General features: G+C 45.3%; 1 protein-coding gene across 1 annotated transcript in view; it reads left to right on the top strand.

The window, feature by feature from the left end:
* Window positions 1-20,962, top strand: part of TPH2 (tryptophan hydroxylase 2) — a 107,289-nt gene that overhangs the window by 77,880 nt on the left and 8,447 nt on the right. The window contains exon 10 of the mRNA XM_070454202.1: window positions 12,183-12,278. Within this exon, the coding sequence (XP_070310303.1) occupies window positions 12,183-12,278 (96 nt within the window). The remainder of the gene's footprint in view (window positions 1-12,182; window positions 12,279-20,962) is intronic.

Here is a 20,962-nt window from a genome sequence, read left to right on the forward strand (position 1 = left end):
CTCTTCAGTTTTCAGACACATAATCATTTCCCAAGATCTTTGGCCTTGCCTGGAAAGAAATAGGTGAGAAAATGCAAGCTCTCTAGTCCTGATGTCTGGGAGGGTGTTGCTTTTCATAACACAGGGATAAAAATAAAATGACCCTTTAAAGGTGGTGGTGACTACCCTCAGCTTACTTGGGAGTCAGTAAAAACCTTATTCTTCATACAAGCATCTGAGAGCCTATCTTAGAATCACCACATCTGGGGAGAATGTGTGATCTGAGGCAGAACATTCTAGGGCATGCAGAAGGATGAATGGCCGAGAATGTGCTCATCAGTTTTCTTCTCCTTCAAGGAGCTCAGAATTGCTTAGGTTATAAAAGTCAGTTCTTGGGCACTTCCAAACCTATAGCTTTTGCTTAAGTAGGTCTTCCGTGCAAAGTAGATTAAGCACATATATAAATGGAATGTTGATCCATACGCCTGGTATGAAAATGGTGGGTGTGTGTGTGTCTGTGTCCTCAGAGTGAAGTTTAGCCACTTCAAGGTAGCTGGTTATATAGTTGGGCTTCCCAGGTGGCTTAGTGGTGAGGAACACGCCTACCAGTGCAGGAGACACAAGAGATGCTAGTTTGATCCCTGGGTCGGGAAGATCCCTGGAGAAGGAAATGGCAGCCCACTCCAGTATCCTTGCCTGGAGAATCCCATGGACGGAGCAGCCTGGCGGGCTATGGTCCGTGGGGTCACAAAGAGTCGGTCATGAGGGAGCCACTCAGCATGCACACAGTTATATAGTGGGTTCAACAAAGCGTCATTTGGAAAAAAGATGGAATTGCCCTAAAACAAGAGAGCCAAACTCTGTAGATCACCATGTTTTGGAGATGGTTCACTGAGGCTCATGCAGTAATCTAGGGTCCAAGCAGTAATACTGAATGTAACACCAGCTTTTCATTTGTGAACCCAAAGACCTGAAGGTTCAGAAGATGCTTCGGGTCCTTCAAGGGCTGGAGTGAGCACAAACTCCTCCATGCTCTGACCAAACACAGTTAGCATTTTTCTTGGCTTATTTCCAGTTGGCTACAGTCTTAGAAACAGTAAACTGAAAAGCTTTTCTCTCAGATGACGGAGGCCGGAAGTCACGTAACCACAGGGCTGTTCAGCTTCCAGAAGGAGACACCTGCCAATCAGCCTGCATGCCGGGTCCCGAAGGCCCCCTCCTGCCTCACTGGCTCGGAGGACCCTCAGCTTTTGGTGAATGAGGTGTAGAGAGGGGTCAAGGGCCTGATCCGTTTCTGAAGGTATAGGTTAAAAATGATTTGATGGCTACAGTCGTGGGATTTTCATCTTTTCAAAGAGTCTGTAACATTGGAAAGGGTGCTGAGGGGAGTACTTACTGATCTGGGAGATTGGTGTGGACCCTGTTGGCTTGGCCTGCTGGGAAATTCTTCTCCATTCACTGTTTCCTCCCTGCCTTCAGTGTTTGCCAAGTGCCCGCTACATGTCAGGTCGGGGGCAGGAGACCAGCCATGAAACAGCAGCAACGGCAAAAACAAGGCAGACTCTAGCCTTGACTCGAGTCTGGAGGAGGGAGTGGCAGGAAGACTGGATGTTTCTGTCTGGCTCTGTAAGCGCATCTTCTTCGGGCGGACCAGCAGGAAGTAGGCAGAGGGGCTGAGCCATGACGAGAGCATCCCTGGCAGAGGGAGGGCAGTGTTCTAAGGCTTAGGTGGGAAGCTGGAAAGGACACGTCCATCCACACAGCTGCAAGTAGTTCCTGGGGCCAGGGGCGGTAGAGGGTGGGCGGCAGGGAGGGAGGGCAGGCTGCAGATGAGGCTGCAGGAGGCAGGGGCCCAAGTCCTTGAGGGCCTTTTCTTCTGTCTTTCTTTGGGGCTGTGCTGGATCTTTTTGCTGGGTGGGCTTTCTCTAGTAGTGGCGTGTGGACTGCTCATTGTGTGGCTTCTGCTATTGCAGAGCATGGGTTTTGGGGCGCTCAGGCTTCGGTAGTTGCAGCTTGAGGGCCCAGTGGTTGAGGTTGGTGGGCTCTGGAGCTTGGATGGTGTACTTGTGGCACGCGTGTGTGTGTGTGTGGCACACACGTGGGCTTAGTTGCCCCAAGGCATGTGGGATCTTAGTTCCCGGACCAGGATTGAACCCGTGTCCCCTGCATTAACAGGTGCATCCTAACCGCGGGACCCCCGGGGAAGTCCCGAGGGACTTTTATGCCATATGAAGTGTGACCTGCACCCTAGGCTGGTGGGGGTGCTGATGATTTGTAACTGGGTCACCATAAGGCCCTTGTGACCTGATTTTGAGCCCTGGGGATGGAGGCTGTGGAGTGGATCCTGTTGGAGTTTAGGCGTGGACCAATGAGGTGGCCCAGATGTTGGGTGAATGCCTGTCATTCCTGTCAGTCCATGAGCAGGAGCCAAGGGATGAGACTATTTTTTTTCTTTTTCTAATTAAAAAATGCCATTAAAGCCTGATATAAAAACTTGTAAGTGTAAAATGGTTCCAAGTCAGGTGGTGTTTGAAGTTGAAAATGTTCTCAGATAAGCTGAACAAGGGGCCATAAAACTGAAACAGTCAGAGGGCGCTTAAACAAATCATCCATTTGTTCTTGTAAGCAACCCAAAAGATAGAGGAAAGGGTAGTTAAACACACAGAAAAATCTTGCTGAAAACAGTGCTGCTTGAAAATCGCCTATGTCGATGTACTTTTCAATAAAAGTTGTTTTCTGCTGACTTTTTTTTATTCTCCCTATGGATGTGCCTCTTGTATTTGATGATCAATTTTCCACAAGGTTTGCCATAATGTTTCCTCAGAGCTCAGGTTTTTACATTTTAATTCATTCTGTGGCTGTTCTTAGCCTAAGACAGTGTATGCTGTTTTCTCAATTCACAGTTTCACAATTCAGGGTCACTATTTTCTAGCTGCCAAGATGATACTCAGACCCCAGCTCTCCTCTTTTCTCAGCTTCCGTTTGTCTGTCTTGGTTTGAGGAGAACCACTGGCAAATGAGGCAGTCTCTGCTACCCCGGTGGAGCCTGTGAGCCGATCCTTTGCATAATCTGATTTACCTTTAACTTCCTGTTATTCACGTTTTGGGTTCCCAAATATCACCCATCCCTAGGCCCTTGATGTTAGTTGCTCTTTCCAGCAGCTTCCTCTTTTCCAGAAGCTCGTCTGAGGTCCCATTTATCCTTCAAAGGCCAGCACAAGCTTCATATTCCTAGTCTTCTGAGACAGATAAGCCATGCTGCAGTTTCAAGACGGAAATTTGGGATGGCATCACAGCAGCAGAACTTTATTATTGCTGTTGTTGTTTTTATTATATGTCTTGTCTACCTGTTTGTCTCGTCCCTTTCTTGAGACCGTATCTTTAACTACTTCTGTAATCTCCAGTCAAGCTCGGCACAGTAGAACTGGGCAAATATAAATTTAAAAAATGTATTAAGTTGTGATCTGCTATGGTGGTTTTCATTTAGGGGCTTGTGGTAAAATATGAGTGTGGAGATCTGAGTGTGGTTCTAATCCTGCAGTCATCTGGATGATGGTACTAGAATCTACAGCAGCTGGCCCCCAAACCCATGAACACGGAGCGGAAGACTTTTGCCAAAACACTCCTTTTGCCAACGGGAGGCTTCGAGATGGGGTGCGGATGGCCTGTGGTTACAGAGTGGCTGTAGCCCGGGACTGCAAAAGACCAGTGTCTTCCAGCTCTAAGTGTCTAGCATTTCTTACACTTTTGTTTCACACAGAAGTAGCCCAGGGTCAGCTAATGAACACTGCAAACCACCACTTCCCCTGCTTTCTGCTTTTCTGAAGCTAAGTTCCAGAGATTGTGCCCAGCCAGGAACACTTGCTCTGCAAATAAAGCCTGGGGGTAATAATCATTGCACCCTAGTGTGATTTGACTTTATACATGACTCTTGGAGTGTTGACAGTTTAAGTGGTCAAAGAAACTACAATAAAAATGGATGTCTGGAAAGTTTTCTACTTTGTGACATTTGACTGATGACCTGTATGGCTTAAGTAGGGCAGCCTGCACTTTCACTTTTGTTCCCCATGTGGATTTGTATTGCCTTCATATGTCCATCTCAAAGCTTCCCCCTTATCTATCAAACCTCATTCCTGTCCCAATCCTATTATTATTTGCAATTTATTCAAGATTAAGGCAATTTTGGCTATAGGTGTGAAGGTACTTCCTGCTTGTAGACTGAAATTCAATGTGGCTAAAATCCAAACTCTAGCAGCTGGCAACAAGTGGTAGAGGATCCTGGATCCTCTTCATTTTCTCAACGGTTTTTCAAGTATCGTCTTTGACATGCTAGTCGTTCGATGGAAAGATGTTAGAGAAAGGGAGGCTGTGAGACACAGGGCTCTTTTTCTGCATTTTTATCTGCACTTACTGAGGTGCGGACCCCCGGTATAAGAGCATCTTTGTGTGGCCTTCTTCCTTTCCGGGATGATGTAGGTACAAAAGAGGACGACGCTCACCAGCCTTGTGTGGGATCAGGGTACAGTAGGTCCAAGCTTCGTAGGTATTAAGACCTTATTTTCTAGATCATGAAGAAGTGGTAGTGAGGGGAAGGGTGGGGGGTCAGAGCTTGGAAGAGGGCTGGAGGAGCCTGGTTGGCCGGGGGCATTTGGGGAGTGTTCACAGGGGTTTGTGCCTGTTCTGGACGCATCTCAGTATTTCAGCGAGGGCTTCTGTGCTAGTGTGGCGGACTGGGAGTGGCTTTGCTTCTCTAAGTTCACTTGTTGATGAGGAAAGAATGTGGGGTCTGAGGTTAGGAAGCTGGAGCTTGACTCTTAGCTCTGCCAGCCGTGGGTTCAGGAATCTGGGAAGATTCCTGGATCACTGAGACTCAGCTTTCCCATCTGTACAGTGGAAATAATAATAGCTACTCTATTCAGTTAGTAGTAAGGTAGCAAGATGACATATGTGTGGACACATTGTTAAACTGGAGGTCCACTGGCTGTTGCCCTATTATCTTTTTCATTTTAAAAAATGTATCTTTAACTGGAGGATAATTGCTTTACGAGTGCTGTGTTGGCTTCTGCCAAACAGCAGGGTGAGTCAGCCTAAGGGTGCACACATCCTCTCCCTCCTCAACCTCCCGCCCCTTCGTCCCCCACCCACCCTCGGGCTGTCGCAGGGCGCGGTGCTGCGCTCCCCTGTTACACAGCTGCTTCCCGCTGGCTGGCTGTTGTGCACACATGGGGATGTACATGTTCTAATGCTACTCTCTCAGTGCATCCACCCTCCTCCTCTGCTGTTACTGTCGTGATTGAGCTCTGCTGTTGGGTGAAAACTCCCAAGTTTTGAAAGTGTTTAGGGTTGTTTATCCAAGCACCAAATATTGTGTTTCTACATCAGATCTGCATTTTTGTATATTTTTCTTGTTCCCCTCTCATGTCAGGGTGTTGACTTAGAAGCTACATATCTGAAGTTTATTTGAACTGTGTACTAGATATGGATAAATGGCATCTGAGTGAGGGCCTGAGGGATTCTTTTATATGTAAAGCAAATCAAGTTTAGCACATAACTTTTTGTTATGTTTAGCACATCTCAGTTAGGGCTGTTTTAAACATTCTTTGCTCGCTTCTTGTCTCTTGTCTGTCCTGTATGTGTGGATGACGGAATTCCAGATGTGAAATGATGTATGTGATTACTTAGAAGTATGTGCTACCAGCTCAAAAAACCCCACATTTTCAGTGACAGTGGTAGAGAATACACATCCCTCACTTGGCATTTATTAACATTTATTAACATTTTTGGCTGGGCCGGGTCTTCTGTACAGTGTGGACCTCTCTCTGGTTGCCGTGCATGCGTTCTCATTGTGGGGACTTCTCTTATTGTGGCGTGGGCTGTGGGGTGCTCAGGGTCCAGTAGTTGCGGCTCCCTGGGCTTCAGAGCACAGGCTCAGTAGTCGTGGTGCTTGGGCTTGGTTGCTCAGCATGTGGGGTCTTCCAGGACCAGGGATCGAACCTGTGTGCCCTGCACTGGCATGGTCTTCACCACTGAGCCACCAGGGAAGCCCTGTCAAGCATTTATTAAGTGATGTGTGTAAGCAAATTTCCTGAACAAAGTGAGGAAAGTAGGATATTTGGGCGTCTTCCTAGGACTGTGCACCATTTAAATCTAATTTAAGAATGCAGACTGAGTCTCAGGAAGAGTTTATATAATTATTTCAAGGGATGCAGAGAGATGGGAAAGTAGGAGGCAAAAGAACTCTTCCAGAGAAAGATCAGAACTATAAATTTCTTTTTCATCAAGAGAGAAACGTGTTCATGCATGCTTAGTCATGTCTGACTCTTTGTGACTCCGTGGACTGTAGAATGCCAGGCTCCTCTGTCCATGGAAAATTCCAGGCAAGAATACCAGAGTGGGTTGCCATTTGCTCCTCCAGGGGATCTTCCTGGCCCAGGAAGTGTCTCTCGAACCCGAATCTCTAGGGTCTCCTGAGTCAGCAGGCACATTCTTCACCACTGCACCACCTGGGAAGGCCCTTGAAAAATGTGTACATCTCTTTAGTCCCCTGGAGGAGGACATGGCAGCACACTCCACTGTTCTTGCCTGGAAAATTCCATGGACAGAGGAGCCCGGTGGGCTGCAGTCCACAGGATCGCAAAGAGTCAGAAACGACAGAGCTGCACGGACGTGCACTCTTTGATTGGAGTATGTGCCTTAGCGAGAGGTCAGCTGTCTAACACCAAACACGAGAAGGGTACCGCGGCATGTCCTTTTGTAAATCGTCATGTGGGATCAGGCCTCTCCAGGTGGCTGGGTGGTAAGGAACCCATCTGCCGATGCAGGAGACACAGGAGGCCTGGGTTTGATCCCTGGGTTGGGAAGATCCCCTGGAGGAGGAAACGGCAACCCACTCCAGTATTCTCGCCTGGAGAGTCCCATGAGCAGAGGAGCCTGGCGAGCTACAGTCCATGGGGTCGCAAAGGACTGGCCCTGACTGAGCGTGAGCACACACGCGCGTGGGCGATCAGGTGGATTTTGCCGACGTGCCCAGTGTCAGTGGCCTCTTCCTGCCTGCTCTCCCTGCGGCTCTTTGACGAGGCCAGAGCGTCTGCCGGAATGGTGTCCTACCAGTCGTGATCTGAAGATGGCAGCATTGGGCGACCTAGCTCTTGTTCCGAAGCGCCTGGCTGCTAGCTCATCCGCTGGCTGCGTTTGGACTTCACTCTCACTCAGACTCCCTTCTGCCTACTGACTGTGTGTGTAAATGACTCTGCTTTTCTTCTAGGGAAGAGGTCCGATCTATCATTCTTGTTTTGGTTTTCAGTTAATGATTATGTGTAATTATATTCAAATAAAATATTTATAAATAATTACATATAATTAGCGGTATGTAAAACTTGAATTCATGAACGTCAGCTTTGATGAAAAGTACCCTTCAATTTGGGAGGTGTTGGTCTTAGTACTAATATTATTTGTTTCTGTTTAAAAGGCATTAGTGGCCAAGACTCTGCAATTCTCTCTTTTACAGGAGTTCGTTTAGGGCTCAGTTTTTGGCTTTTTTTAAATAATAGGTAGGATATTTATTTGTTAAATCTCTAGGGAATATATTGCAGATCCACATCTGGTGAGTGCTCTGCGGAAAACAAATTCTGTTTCCTTAAGTTTCAAGGACTGATTAGCTACCCTTGAATTCTCAAGGGTCTCCAGTGGTCATCCAGTCCAACTCTAAAAACAGGCAGGGGCTTCCCCAGTGGTCCAGAGGTTCAGAGTACACGCTTCCAAATGAAGGGGAGCAGGTTTGATTCCTGGTAGGGGAACTGAGATCCCATGTGCCGCGTGGCTTGGCCGCAAAAAAGAAACAGCCACCAGGCAGAAGATGTGTGTCATTGCCCTCTCCTCCCCGCTGCTGATGTGCTCAGGGTCTTCTGCATTTTGAGGTCTCCACCTAATGCATTTTAAGGCATTAGAAACAGAAAGAGAAAAATTACCCTGAGCAAGTCCATAATTCAAATGTTGCCAACACCTCAGCTTCAGGTACACTTTACCATTCCTCTTGATCTGTGAGCCACACATGGAGCTGCAAACGGAAAGCTGTGTCAAAGCTGAAGGTCTGATTCTTTGGGGAGCAAAGGCTGCGGAAGCAGCATCTCAGCTCATTCCTTGGTGGAGGACAGCAGGAAACCAGAGGGAAAGGCAGGTAAGGAACGAGCAGATGGAACTGTGTACAGTCGGAGTTTCTGGAAGGATTCCCAGATAAGGGATGGGGCCCGAGAGCATTCAAACAACAAGGAGGAAGAAACCCAGAGGTTCTTTCCTCTGAGGTGACCCCAGTTCTAGAAGCACAAGGACCCAAGACACACTGATCATTTTAGCTTAGAATTTTCAGACCTTTCGATTCCTGCCTCCTGCTAGGTCGGGATGCCAGGTCTATGTGAAGACCGTGTGAATGGTGTGGCAGATTTTCTCAGGGTCTCTCTCAGCCTGCTTTGGTTTAGATCATAATCATGATGATAGATTATGTATGCGCTGATAGAGTGTATGGAAAATTAAAAATGCATGTTACAGGCTGACCTAAGTGCCCCCGTAGCTGGCTCCACATTTTTTTTTGTTTCACAAACTCTTCTGTAGTTAATGTTAAGACTCTAAGGATTTCACATCATGTGCTATAGATGCAGCATAAATTAGAGAAATCAACCAAAAACATACTAAGATGTCATGAGACTGTAGTTTTCCTGATTTAGCCTTTCATTCCCCCCCACCTTTTTTTTTTTTTGGTTGTAAGGGAAAATCATGCATCTATTAATCTTTTACCTGGAAACTTTAAAATGTGACAGATGTTGAGCTCATACAACACTGAGCTCTGGATCTTTTAAATATCACCATAGAGACTGATCCAGGATAAATCACTTCATCTCCTTAAATTTGAGTTTTCCTTTTGTTAAAGAAGCTGAACTTCCAGTCCTCCCATTCTATGACTATATGATCACATCTCCATTGTGCCCAGGATTGTACAAAGATTTTTGAGGACTCACTTGAGGATTGTATTTTAACTATTCTTTCTCCTTTGCAATTGAAGTGTATTTGACTTACAGTTTTATATTAGTTTCATACATACATTGTAATGATTCAATGTTTCTATACATTACAACATGATTATCACCATAAATCTAATTACCATATGTCACCATACAGAGTTATTACAGTATTATTGACTGTATTTCCTATGCTGTACATCCTTTTATTTTGATTCATCTCATGACACATCTTCACATCTCTTATTTTGGATCTTCTCCCGAGGCCTCTGTGACACTGACTTCTCCCAGCCTCTTCCTACCCCTGGCCGAAGTCAAGTTCGAAGTGGCTTACCAGCCTTGTCTCTTGGCTGCAACTGCCTTCCAATAGTCTCTCTGCTTCCACTGTTGCCTCCCTACAATCTATTCATTACTCAGCACCAACATGATCTTTGGAAAAGGAAATCAGAACACATCTTGCTCCTGCCTCAGATCTTCCAATAGCTTCCTGACACCCTTGGAAATACAGATATATGTCTGCCTCAGGTCTTTTGCACTGGCTGTTTACTGGGAACACTCTCGTAGTCTTTATACAGCTGGCCTTTTCATGTCCTAAAGAAAGGGCCATTTGCAAGCAAGTTGCAGCTTAAATATCCCTCCCGCAGGGAGGCCTTCCCTGACCCCTCCATCTAAAACAGCGTATCCCCTGCTTGATGTCAGAATGTCACATGATTTTGTGATTTATATAGCAGATTTCACCTGACATTATCATCTAACATATTTTTAATATTTTATTTATTATTTATCTGCTGCATTGGGTCTCAGTTACCTCATGTGAGGGCGCCCGCCTGCGGTATGTGGATTCTCCGGTTGTGGTGGGTGGGCCACAGTCGCAGTGCATGGACTTAGTTGCCTCACGGCATGTAGGATCTTAGGTCCCCAAGCAGGAATCGAACCTACATCCCTTGAATTGCAAGGTGGATTCTTAACCACTGGGCCATCAGGGAAGTCCCTGTATGCTGATTTTATTTTGTCTGTCTCACCCCTGTAGCATGCCTGCTTCGTGGATGGGGCACTTTGTTCCCTTGTTCTCTGTAGAGCAGAGTCTGGCATACACAGATTTGTAGGAGTGTTTGTAGAATAAGTAGATGAATGAATGGATGGTTGTCACAGGCAGGAAAACTACAGCGCAGGGAGGTTGTGGTCACATAGCCAATCACAAATGACAATCAGACTCGGGTCGCCTCATGTGTTTCCTTCCTCTAGGTTCTGCTGCCTTACAAAAAGCCTAATTTAGAAATAATTCATTCACTATTTGTTTGTTTATTCACCAGCGATTTATTGAGCTCTTATCATGATTCTGACACTATTCTACATCAGTTGTTCTCAACCAGGAGCAATTTTGACCTTCTGGGAACATTTCTCAATGTCTAGAGACGTTATTGGTTGTTACAAGTGGGGTGGGGTGCTACTGGTATCAGAGGACTGCTGGGAACAGAGACCAGGGAAGCTGCAAAGTGCAGGACAGCCCCCCAGAACAAAGAGCTAGCCGTCCCAACGCGTCAATCCTGCTGAGAGTGGGAACCTCTGTTCTAGATGAACAGACAGGGATACCGCTCTCGTGGAGCTGATAACGTTATGGGGGAAACAGATGACAAATAGTACATTTCATACACAAACGAAAATCCATGTCAAAAAGTGATGTGATCAAAAAGAAAGCCAAGTCAGAACAGGGTAACGAGGAGGCGGGTAGGTGCTGTGGGTGGTGACAAGGTAGGAAGGGCTGTGATTTTAGCTTCTTGGGGAGATGAGTCAGGAAAGGAAATTTTGCCTCCAGAGGTTTAGCACTGTGACCTGGAATGAGCAGGCCTTGAGGTGCAGTCCAGGGCTCCAGCATATTGGCCGCTCCAGTTCAGAGGTCATCCACATGTAATAAAAATATAAAATGCTTGGGAACCAAGGGACATCTTAACCTCCAAATAAAAGCAGAGCAAACTGCCATAGGCTAGAAATAATTGTGGTTTTCTCCCCCTTTCAGGGGTGTTTAAATTCTCTTTCTCAGCACCTTTGTTGCTCCATCATCACTGGTATAGAACAGCGTTAATTTGATGCATTTTTTTATTGCTCATTGTCAGCCTCTCACTTTACTTTTAGAGCACAAATAATGTAACTTCAGCTCCTCTCAAGATCATTGTGAGTCGCTTGATTGTACAGAGATTTCTGTTTATCTAGGTTGATTTGTAGGAACTTAACAGAAGCAGGTGTAGATTTTAGTATCTTGGGGAAGCTGCAGTAGTCGATGAAGTTAAAACATGGGTCAATGAAATGGTTCTTACTATATGTATTTAATGTATACGTGTGTAAGTATGTGGGCTTTCCTGGTGGCTCAGTGGTAAAGAATCTGCCTGCCAGTGCAGGAGACGTGGCTTTGATCCCTGAATCAGGAAGATCCTCTGGAGAAGGAAATGGCAGCCCACTCCAGTGTTCTTGCCTGGGAAATCCCATGGACAGAGGAGCCTGCTGGGCTGCAGTCCATGTGGTTGCAAAGAGTCAGACACGACTGAAGGGATTTAGCATGCACGCACACACACATGTAAGTGCATCCATTGGCATCCGTTTAAGATTTTGCTAAGAAAATGGTAATTTGGAAGGCATACACTTGTTTTCTTGGACTCTCCTGGCTTCTTCACCGCAATTCTTTACCGAGCATTGGCACATAGTAGGAACTCAACAAATGTTTGCTAAATGAATAAACCAACTGTAAAAATCAGTTTTTTTGGTTTTTGGGATCGTTGAATTCTAAGTTATTTTTCCACATTTACACAGATTTATTTATGTTACTGAACCACAACTTAGTAAATATAGTAGCATATTCTTATGGCATTATCACTGTGACAGATTAATTTTCTATAAATCTGTTTTTTTTTAATTTAAAAATTGTTGCAAGGGATACAATTTGACTCATAGGGCTTCTGAATCTAGGAAAAATAAGACTCTTAGCAGTTAATGCTTTTCCCATATACCTTTAACCTAGGGAGGGATTATTAGGCAAGAGAATAATGTCAATAAATGTTGATTCAAATGCATTTACATTGACGGTGCTGAAGAAATTATGCACAGGACACCATTTTATTTTGGGTGCCCTTTTATTTTACAGAAGAACTTGCTGCCCAGTTCACTGGATGTGTGTCCATTAAACAAATTTTTTTGCAGTGCTATTTCTTCACGATTGAGTTTGGCCTTTGCAAACAAGAAGGGCAGCTGCGGGCATATGGCGCTGGACTGCTTTCCTCCATTGGAGAATTAAAGGTATGAAGCTGTGAGCAAAATATCCTTCCCAAGCAAACTGGTTCAAGGTCACAGAAAATATTGATTCGTCTGTCTGAGTCTCTCTACTCACAGATACCCCATAAATATTTAGTACAGAGGACTTGGCACCTCGTATGTGGGTGCTGACCTGACTTTTTACACTTCTGAAAATGGGTCATGCCTTTCTGGGTTTGTGGTGTGACTCAAATGGATGAGCAGCCATGTGCCCGAATCAACAGGAATGATAAATGTATGCTCAGATGTTGGGTAACAAATGACTGGCCTAAATATGGTGCTGAAAAGTGCGTACTGAGCTAGCAGTGATCCCACTGATATAAAATTTCTTTGTGAGGGTGGCTTGGCTACTCTCAATTCTGTCACCCCCATGGCTCCCATGGATTCCCTAGCATCTACTTTCCAAAGGGGATTTTGAACTTATTTTAGCTTCTTCACAATTGATGTAAATTAAAATGTTTATGGGCATGTACAATTAAAAAAAAACACTTAAATGTACATGTGGTCAGAGAGGTATCTAACATGGGCAGTGATGCCTAATGGATGGTGTATATATATATATATATTTTTTTTTTGCCTTAAAATACAGTAGAATAATTTGTTCAGAAATGTTGAGGTCTGGGACATTCTGATCATTTAACTATTCTGGTTAATTAAGAATTTCTATCTGTATACCACTGGGGGATAGGAAGTTTTGATGAATTTAGAATGCATTGTGTTATCTAATCTGGGAATGGTACTGAAAATAATTTAATCTTTCTTTGATTACTCAGACTGAGTTCAGGATTATGGACAGTCCTAGGGTTTTTATTTTGAATATTGATATTCACTATCCTGGGATGTGTATGTTTACTAGAGCTTTCCAGATGTTTGTACTTTTGAAAAATGTGATTTAGCTGTAGTTTTATTCAGTCCACTCACTTTATGACTTCATTCAATTCTCAGATATTTGGTTGAGCACCTACTATGCACCGTGTACTTGTGCCAGGCATTGAGGATACAAAGACAGACAGTCATGATGAAGAATAAGAATATGAAAAAGATAACAGCTCTCTCAAAAGACACTTCAATAAACCTTAGAATTTAAGGTGAAACTTATTAACCCACTTACTTCTCCTAGCAACACAGTAGGATGAGTAACATTGTCATCACAGGTGAGGAACAGAGGGGTAAAGGTCAGCAAGGAGCGTATTGAAGGTCCCACAGTTAGTGAGTGTCGGAGGTGGCCCCGAGTCCAGGCGGTGTGAGCTCCAGGATCTGAGCCCACCACCTGGGGCCCCTGCTACAAGCAGGTAATGGTCTAGTGCAGGAGACGAACAACCGAGGTAACACAGTGTGACGAATGCGCCTGTCACGTTTTCGGCCATGCTTGGGAAGCCTCCCTGACGAGGGTGCTGCCGCCTATGCGGATTGTGGAGGACTAGGAAGGATGACTCGAGGAGCGGGAAAGATGACTCTGGAGGAGTGGGAAGGATGACCCTGGAGGAGCGGGAAGGATGACCCTGGAGGAGCAGGAAGGATGACCCCAGAGGAGTGGGAAAGATGACTCTGGAGGAGTGGGAAGGATGACTCTGGAGGAGTGGGAAGGATGACCCTGGAGGAGTGGAAAGGATGACCCCAGAGGAGTGGAAAGGATGACCCCCGAGGAGTGGAAAGGATGACCCTGGAGGAGCAGGAAGGATGACCCCCGAGGAGTGGGAAAGATGACTCTGGAGGAGTGGGAAGGATGACCCTGGAGGAGTGGGAAGGATGACTCTGGAGGAGTGGGGAGGATGACTCCGGAGGAGTGGGAAGGATGACTCTGGAGGAGTGGGGAGGATGACTCCAGAGGAGTGGGAAGGATGACTCTGGAGGAGTGGGAAGGATGACCCTGGAGGAGTGGAAAGGATGACCCCCAGCAGTGGGAAGGATGACTCTGAAGGAGTGGGGAGGATGACTCTGGAGGAGTGGGAAGGATGACTCTGAAGGAGTGGAGAGGATGACTCTGGAGGAGTGGGAAGGATGACTCCAGAGGAGTGGGAAGGATGACTCTGGAGGAGTGGGGAGGATGACTCCAGAGGAGTGGGAAGGATGACTCTGGAGGAGTGGGAAGGATGACCCCCGAGGAGTGGGAAGGATGACTCTGGAGGAGTGGAAAGGATGACCCCCAGCAGTGGGAAGGATGACTCTGAAGGAGTGGGGAGGATGACTCCAGAGGAGTGGGAAGGATGACTCTGGAGGAGTGGGGAGGATGACTCCAGAGGAGTGGGAAGGATGACTCTGGAGGAGTGGAAAGGATGACCCCCAGCAGTGGGAAGGATGACTCTGAAGGAGTGGGGAGGATGACTCCAGAGGAGTGGGAAGGATGACTCTGGAGGAGAGGGTAGGATGACTCCGGAGGAGAGGGGAGGATGACTTGGAGAAGTGGGAAAGGGAGGGGAGGTGCTGGATCAGCCCACAGACCGCGCCATGAATGTGCCCTCCACAGAGCCTGGCCTGTTACGGGAGCTGTGAGGCCAGGCCTCTCTGGAACAGACGATAATATTAACATAATAAAGGCCTGATATGATGTGGTGAAAAAAAATTTTTTTTCTAAGTTCTCAACAACAAAAACATCCATTTGGGGTTAATCTCAAAGTTCACAAACCATAGCGTAATGTCATCTCCCTGTGTGACCCATGCCTTCTATAGACTCTTTCTTGATTTCCTAGAAAAAAGAATTAGAAAATGATGTAGCTCTTGAGTTACATCTATTTACATTCTTCTCAGAGGGCTTACAAATGACACCAGAAAAAAAAGGAAACAAATCTCTCATTGCCCCAACTTTTGTCAGGGTCCTCTGGTCTGGTTAACGAGGCATGTGTAGGCAGCACTCGGGTGAATCTGTTGTTTTTGTTTCTGTCGGTATGGATCGAGTCATCTGGAAATGGAAATCAGCCAGAAACATGGACACTGAAGGGCATTGTCTGCCGTGAAGCTTCTTGTTCTGGTCCATCAGCTCTGGTCATTAGCATTCTTCCATTCCCATATTTCAACACTCCAACATCCCTATGATTGCTATTTGGACCATTTTTACAACTCAGAAATTCTTTCTCTCTGAAATGTCTTCTGACTGTTTGCAGAGAATACAGAACACAAGAGCTTTCCCTGGTGTCTTGGCTTTGCCCCACTCTTACCCCATCCCTGCTCACCTTGGCCTGAGTGTCTAGGGTCCTCTCCCAGCACTTGTGAATACGTCTGTCCAACTTTTATTTGCATGGACAGATGATAGTTTTGAGCCCATGTGGGGACAACTTTATTAACAGCATTATAATAATTCCTGTACAAACTTCCTATTAATGCAGTTTTGAATGTGGTTACCTTTTGTGGTAAAATCTGTTTTTGCTGTTCCAGTTATAGTCCATTCTGGGTAAGTTGTCAGAACTTTTGGTGTAGTCCTTCTAACTTTTACATAACTCTCCACAGTTCATCTTCTTTTCTGGAACTGGGCACATTTTAAAATGTGTGCTTTAAGAGGCTCGGTTTTCAGGAATAAATGTTGCACTTCAGAGTTGCCCAAGTACTTCCAAGCAGTGTCTCTATAGTTTGAAGGATACCTTTCATTTTTCCTCCGTATTTTTTGACAGTGCTTACTTTTTATCTTTGAAGATATAAAGGAAATAAATATGGAAGTGTTTATAAAAACTACCATACATCTGCTAACTATAAAGGATATCAAAAACATCTCAGCAGTGATTGCTGTCCCTCTCTTGTTCTAATCATTTTTTCTGTGATGTGCTTTTAGGAATTCCAGAAGTGTACTTGGGAAGGACCTTTCTAAACCTTCATCACTGTGGGGAGCAATTGATAATGAGCTAGATAATCTGGAAAACTGACTTTACAAAAGGTTGAAAATGGGATAATTCTTGCTGTTCACTCACAGTCTAGCGTGTTTCTTTCCTTTTTCTGTTCTTTTTCTATCTCAGACTTGACTTAACTGTATGACTGTCATTTAAAAAATTTATTATTCACTCATTCCTTCACTTATTTTACTCAACAAGCTCAAAACTGAAAGTCTCAGTTTTCAGGAAAGTTTGTGTCTTTAGGGGGTAAAATCTGAGAAAGGGGTGAACATGGGTCTTTGCTGAATCCAGTCCTGGAGAAGCAACAGCGCAGTTTGTTCTTGTTAGGGGGTAAAGGACTGCTTGCTAGTTGATGAACTGGCTGAATCTTATCTCAAAAAGCTTGCTGTCGTTAAGTCGTGTCTGACTCTTTGCGACCCCGTGAACTGCACTGGGCCAGGCTTCCCTGTCCTTCACTATCCCCCGGGATCTGCTCAGGATCATGCCCATTGAGTCAGTGATGCCATCCAACCATCTTAATCCATCTCAGAAATGAGAGTTAATTTCTCCTTCCTTTTTGCAGGTAAGAGCATAAGTTCTTTGTTTCCTTAAGGGCAGAGATTATACTTTTTTTTTGGCAAATGGCATCTACCTCATAAGTGTTGCTGGAATATTACATACAAATACATTTTTTCTGCTTTTCAGGTTTTGACAAAGCTGGTGGTTTTTGAAAATTTAGTTATGATATTTTGGCTTTAGTTTTAGGATATCCTTGCATGGTGAATTTACGTAGCTGTTCATCAGCATTCCCAGAACAGCTTTATATTTACTACAATCATTTGTATTTACAGCCACTTGCAGCAGCTCTGGGAGGTGATCGGAGGCTGGTCTTTACGGCCAGGCTGTGGAGGCGGCCTAGGGCCCCTGTGTGTTCCCGAGGTCTTCCAGTCGGCGGGGTGGCTGGAGCTAGGGCTCTGAGAGCCTCTGAGCTGCTCCGCCTGCACTGTGTTCAGATGGCTCCCAGCTCCCTTCCTCCCACCCCTTCCTTTCCCGAAGCAGCACTGTTAGTAAGAACAGAGCAAAGATCAGACAATGGGCGCTGGAGAAGGGTCTTTGGCTTTTACACAGGGATTTGTTGCTGAGGGAGTTTGTCCCAATGCCCCCTCCTGCCCCCGGAAGCTTGTTCAAACTGCTGAAACTTTCAACATCACTGATGAAAAAGTGTGATACTCAGTTTGGCAGTAGGGATGTTGTGACCATGCTGTGCTCAGTTAGAAGGAAAAACATTTAAGGGGGATTCAAAAAATACTATAGACATGCATACATCCTTATTATATTATATGTTTGTTGTTCTGATGTAGGAAAAGATGATTGTAGTGTGAGTGTAAGGGTGTTTGTAAATTTTTATTTAGGATCTAGGGCCCAAACTACCTAGACTTCACACTTGAGTTTTCCCCCAACTTTAACCAGTCCTAATATAGAAGGTGAGGATCACAGGTTGACATCTAGAAGAGCTGAGATAATAACTCCATGTTATTGCAAAGGCAGGTGGCTGGGAGGAAGGAAGATTTTAAGCTGATAAGCTCAGGTCTGGCACTGTTGCGGTCTAGGACCTGGCAGTCTCATAGCTAGGGCCATGCATCTTTCTCGATGGTTCCAGAAGAGTTGCCCCAGTGCAAGAAGGTGTGGCTCACTGCATATGTACACCAGGCATCACTGGGAGCCTGAAGCAGCCATGAAAACCAAGTTTACAGAGTGCTTCCCACTTGCCCGACACTTCGCATGCATTTTTTCGTTTAATCCTTACCACATTCCCGAGTTATAGACACTGGAACTATTCCCATTTTCCAGATGAACACTGGAATAGGCTTACAGAGGTGCAATAACTCTGAGAAATTTTTGATGCTGAAAAGAAATTTCTATTTAAAAGACTGGAACAGGCAAAATAAAGTCTTAAGTTTGTGCACTAAAGTCAGTTAATTGGTAATGGCCATCTCTGTTGGAGAGGGTGGGAAGACCATACCCAGGCCCAATGGGAAAGGCTGCTATGGTGAATTTATGTGGGTTGGGGTGGAGGGAGGGGACCATGGTATGACAGCTGTGTATTTAGCTGACCCAGAGATGGAACCCAGTTTCCCCGCATTGCAGTCAGTTTCTTTACCATCTGAACCACCGGGGAAGCCCTGTGTGTGGCAGGCCCTGTTAGAACCATATTGCAAGAAGAGCTTTAGAGTTCAGGTAGATATAATCTTTGCAGTTTCTCAAAGAGGAAATTGCATCCTAACCTGGAGAATTTTCACTCATCTGGTAAACCTTTGGGACAGCTATGTTTAGAATCCAGGTCTCCTGGTTCCTAGTCCTGTGTGCCTTTTGCCCTGTGGATAAATCTAAAACAGCCTTTTTAGAGAGGATGTAGATGAGAGGAGGTGATTCTCAAGCATTCCTGCACTTTAAAAATGGCTTCAGAGTAAAAAGCTCTCAGCCAGATTCTCTCAGCATTAGAAAGCCTCTCTCTGCAGGAAATTGGATTAATTTTTGCAGACTTCAGGATATCAGACTCTTAACACTTTGGAAAGGATTCACCACAGAGCTCCCTGGGGACATCAAGCAGTTTGGCTGTATGTTTACAGAGAATCGACTCTGGACACAGAGGAGAGAGTGTGAAACTTGTTCCCTAAGACCAAGGTGGCTTACAGAGAGATGTGGATAGGAGTTGAGAAGCAAACTCAGTAGGCCTTTGCTCCACTGAGCAGTGGAGCCAGTGGAGACGTGACCAATATTCTGTAAGCCTTGAGCTGTGCTTTAGTTTCCCGAAGCAGGGGCCCTTCATGGGCTGCATAGATGTGCCTGGCGGTCATCACACAGAACTTCCCCTAGCAAGTGAGACACTTACTGGTGTGATTGCCACTTCCTTTGTTGGCCTCACTCAGTGGCTGCTCCCCCAACTCTGGACTCTTCATTTCTAGGCTAATCCTTGGGTACTATTATCATCCCTCTATTTTTAACAGCCACAGGGGAGAACTGGTCTCATCATGGATGGAGCGGTCCCCAACATATAACCAGCTGTCGGATGCAGCGGGATCTTGAGGATAGACTACATTGTTGAAAGCTTAGAACAATGAACTTCCAGTTGTCCTTTTGATGATTGTATTAGTCAAGTGTGAGATATCTTAGCTAATGGTCCTTGCTTCAAATCATATGCTGTGAATGCACTGACTTCTCTTAAAGGCAGAGCACCTTGCCCTTTGGGGTTTTTCTTGGTCTACTTTCACCTCATTTATCTGTTAAAGTGATGAAATGAGCTCATTTGAGTATCTAGTAGAATCATCATATGATACATTTTTCTAAAACTGCACTAATTTTGATCTCTGTTATTGTATACCAGAGGCATCCTCTACACATGGTGACTGCTGAAGGTCCTATGGTCCTGTTGCAGCCAAGGTCTGTCACATTGCAGACCTAGGTAGATAAGTTTCCTCTTCTTCCCTTGCTTGTCCTTGGCCCAGTGAGAAGTCTGGCTCAGCAGGGAGCCCCAAGGGAGCCGTGCCCTGAACGTTCATACAGCCTGTTCTGGTACCTCTCTGCCCGTGCACCTCAATGCGAATGTCGGAACACGCAAGCATCAGAAACACTAAGGCAGGCACTGTCTTCTTTTTTGTATGTACTGATGGATAAATGGACAGTTAGAGCAACATACTAAATAAAATACATGCAGATTGTATGGCTGCAAAGAAAGCAACTTCTAGTTCCAGAAATCATGGGGGACCAATAGGAGGCCTTTTCTTTGCAGAGGAGCAACAGTTCAGTTCAGCTCAGTCACTCAGTCATGTCCGACTCTTTGCAACCCCATGAACCGCAGCACGCCAGGCCTCCCTGTCCATCACCAGCTCCCGGAGTCCACCCAAACCCATGTCCATTGAGTCAGTGATGCCATCCAACCATCTCATCCTCTGCTGTCCCCTTCTCCTCCTGCCCTCAGTCTTTCCCAGCATCAGGGTCTTTTCCAATGAGTCAGCTCTTCACATCAGGTGGCCAAAGTATTGGAGTTTCAGCTTCAAAATCAGTCCTTCCAATGAACACCCTTAGGATGGAGATCAGTGGAGAAATAACTCCAGAAAGAATGAAGGGATGCAGCCAAAGCAAAAACAACACCCAGTTGTGGATGTGACTGGCGATAGAAGCAAGGTTCGATGCTATAAAGAGCAATATTGCATAGGAACTTGGAATGTTAGGTCCCTGAATCAAGGCAAATTGGAAGTGGTCAAAGAGGAGATGGCAAGAGTGAACATTGACATTCTAGGAATTGGTGAACTAAGATGGACTGGAATGGGTGAATTTAACTCAGATGACCATTATATCTACTACTGTAGGCAAGAATCCCTTAGAAGAAATGGAGTAGCCATCATGGTCAACAAAAGAGTCCAAATGCAGTACTTGGATGCAATCTCAAAAATGACAGAATGATCTCTGTTTGTTTCCAAGGCAAACCATTCAATATCACGGTAATCCAAGTCTATGCCCCAACCAGTAACACTGAAGAAGCTGAAGTTGAACAGCTCTATGAAGACCTACGAGACCTTCTAGAAGTAACACCCCCAAAAGATGTCTTTTTCATTATAGGGGACTGGAATGCAAAAGTAGGAAGTCAAGAAACACCTGGAGTAACAGGCAAATTTGGCCTTGTAGTACAGAATGAAGCAGGGCAAAGGCTAATAGAGTTTTGTCAAGAAAACGCACTGGTCATAGCAAATACCCTCTTCCAACAACACAAGGGAAGGCTCTACACATGGACGTTACCAGATGGTCGACACCGAAATCAGATTGATTATATTCTTTGCAGCCAAAGACAGAGAACTTCTATACAGTCAG

This window comes from Odocoileus virginianus, chromosome 24 (assembly GCF_023699985.2).
Source record: "Odocoileus virginianus isolate 20LAN1187 ecotype Illinois chromosome 24, Ovbor_1.2, whole genome shotgun sequence".
NCBI lineage: Eukaryota > Metazoa > Chordata > Mammalia > Artiodactyla > Cervidae > Odocoileus > Odocoileus virginianus.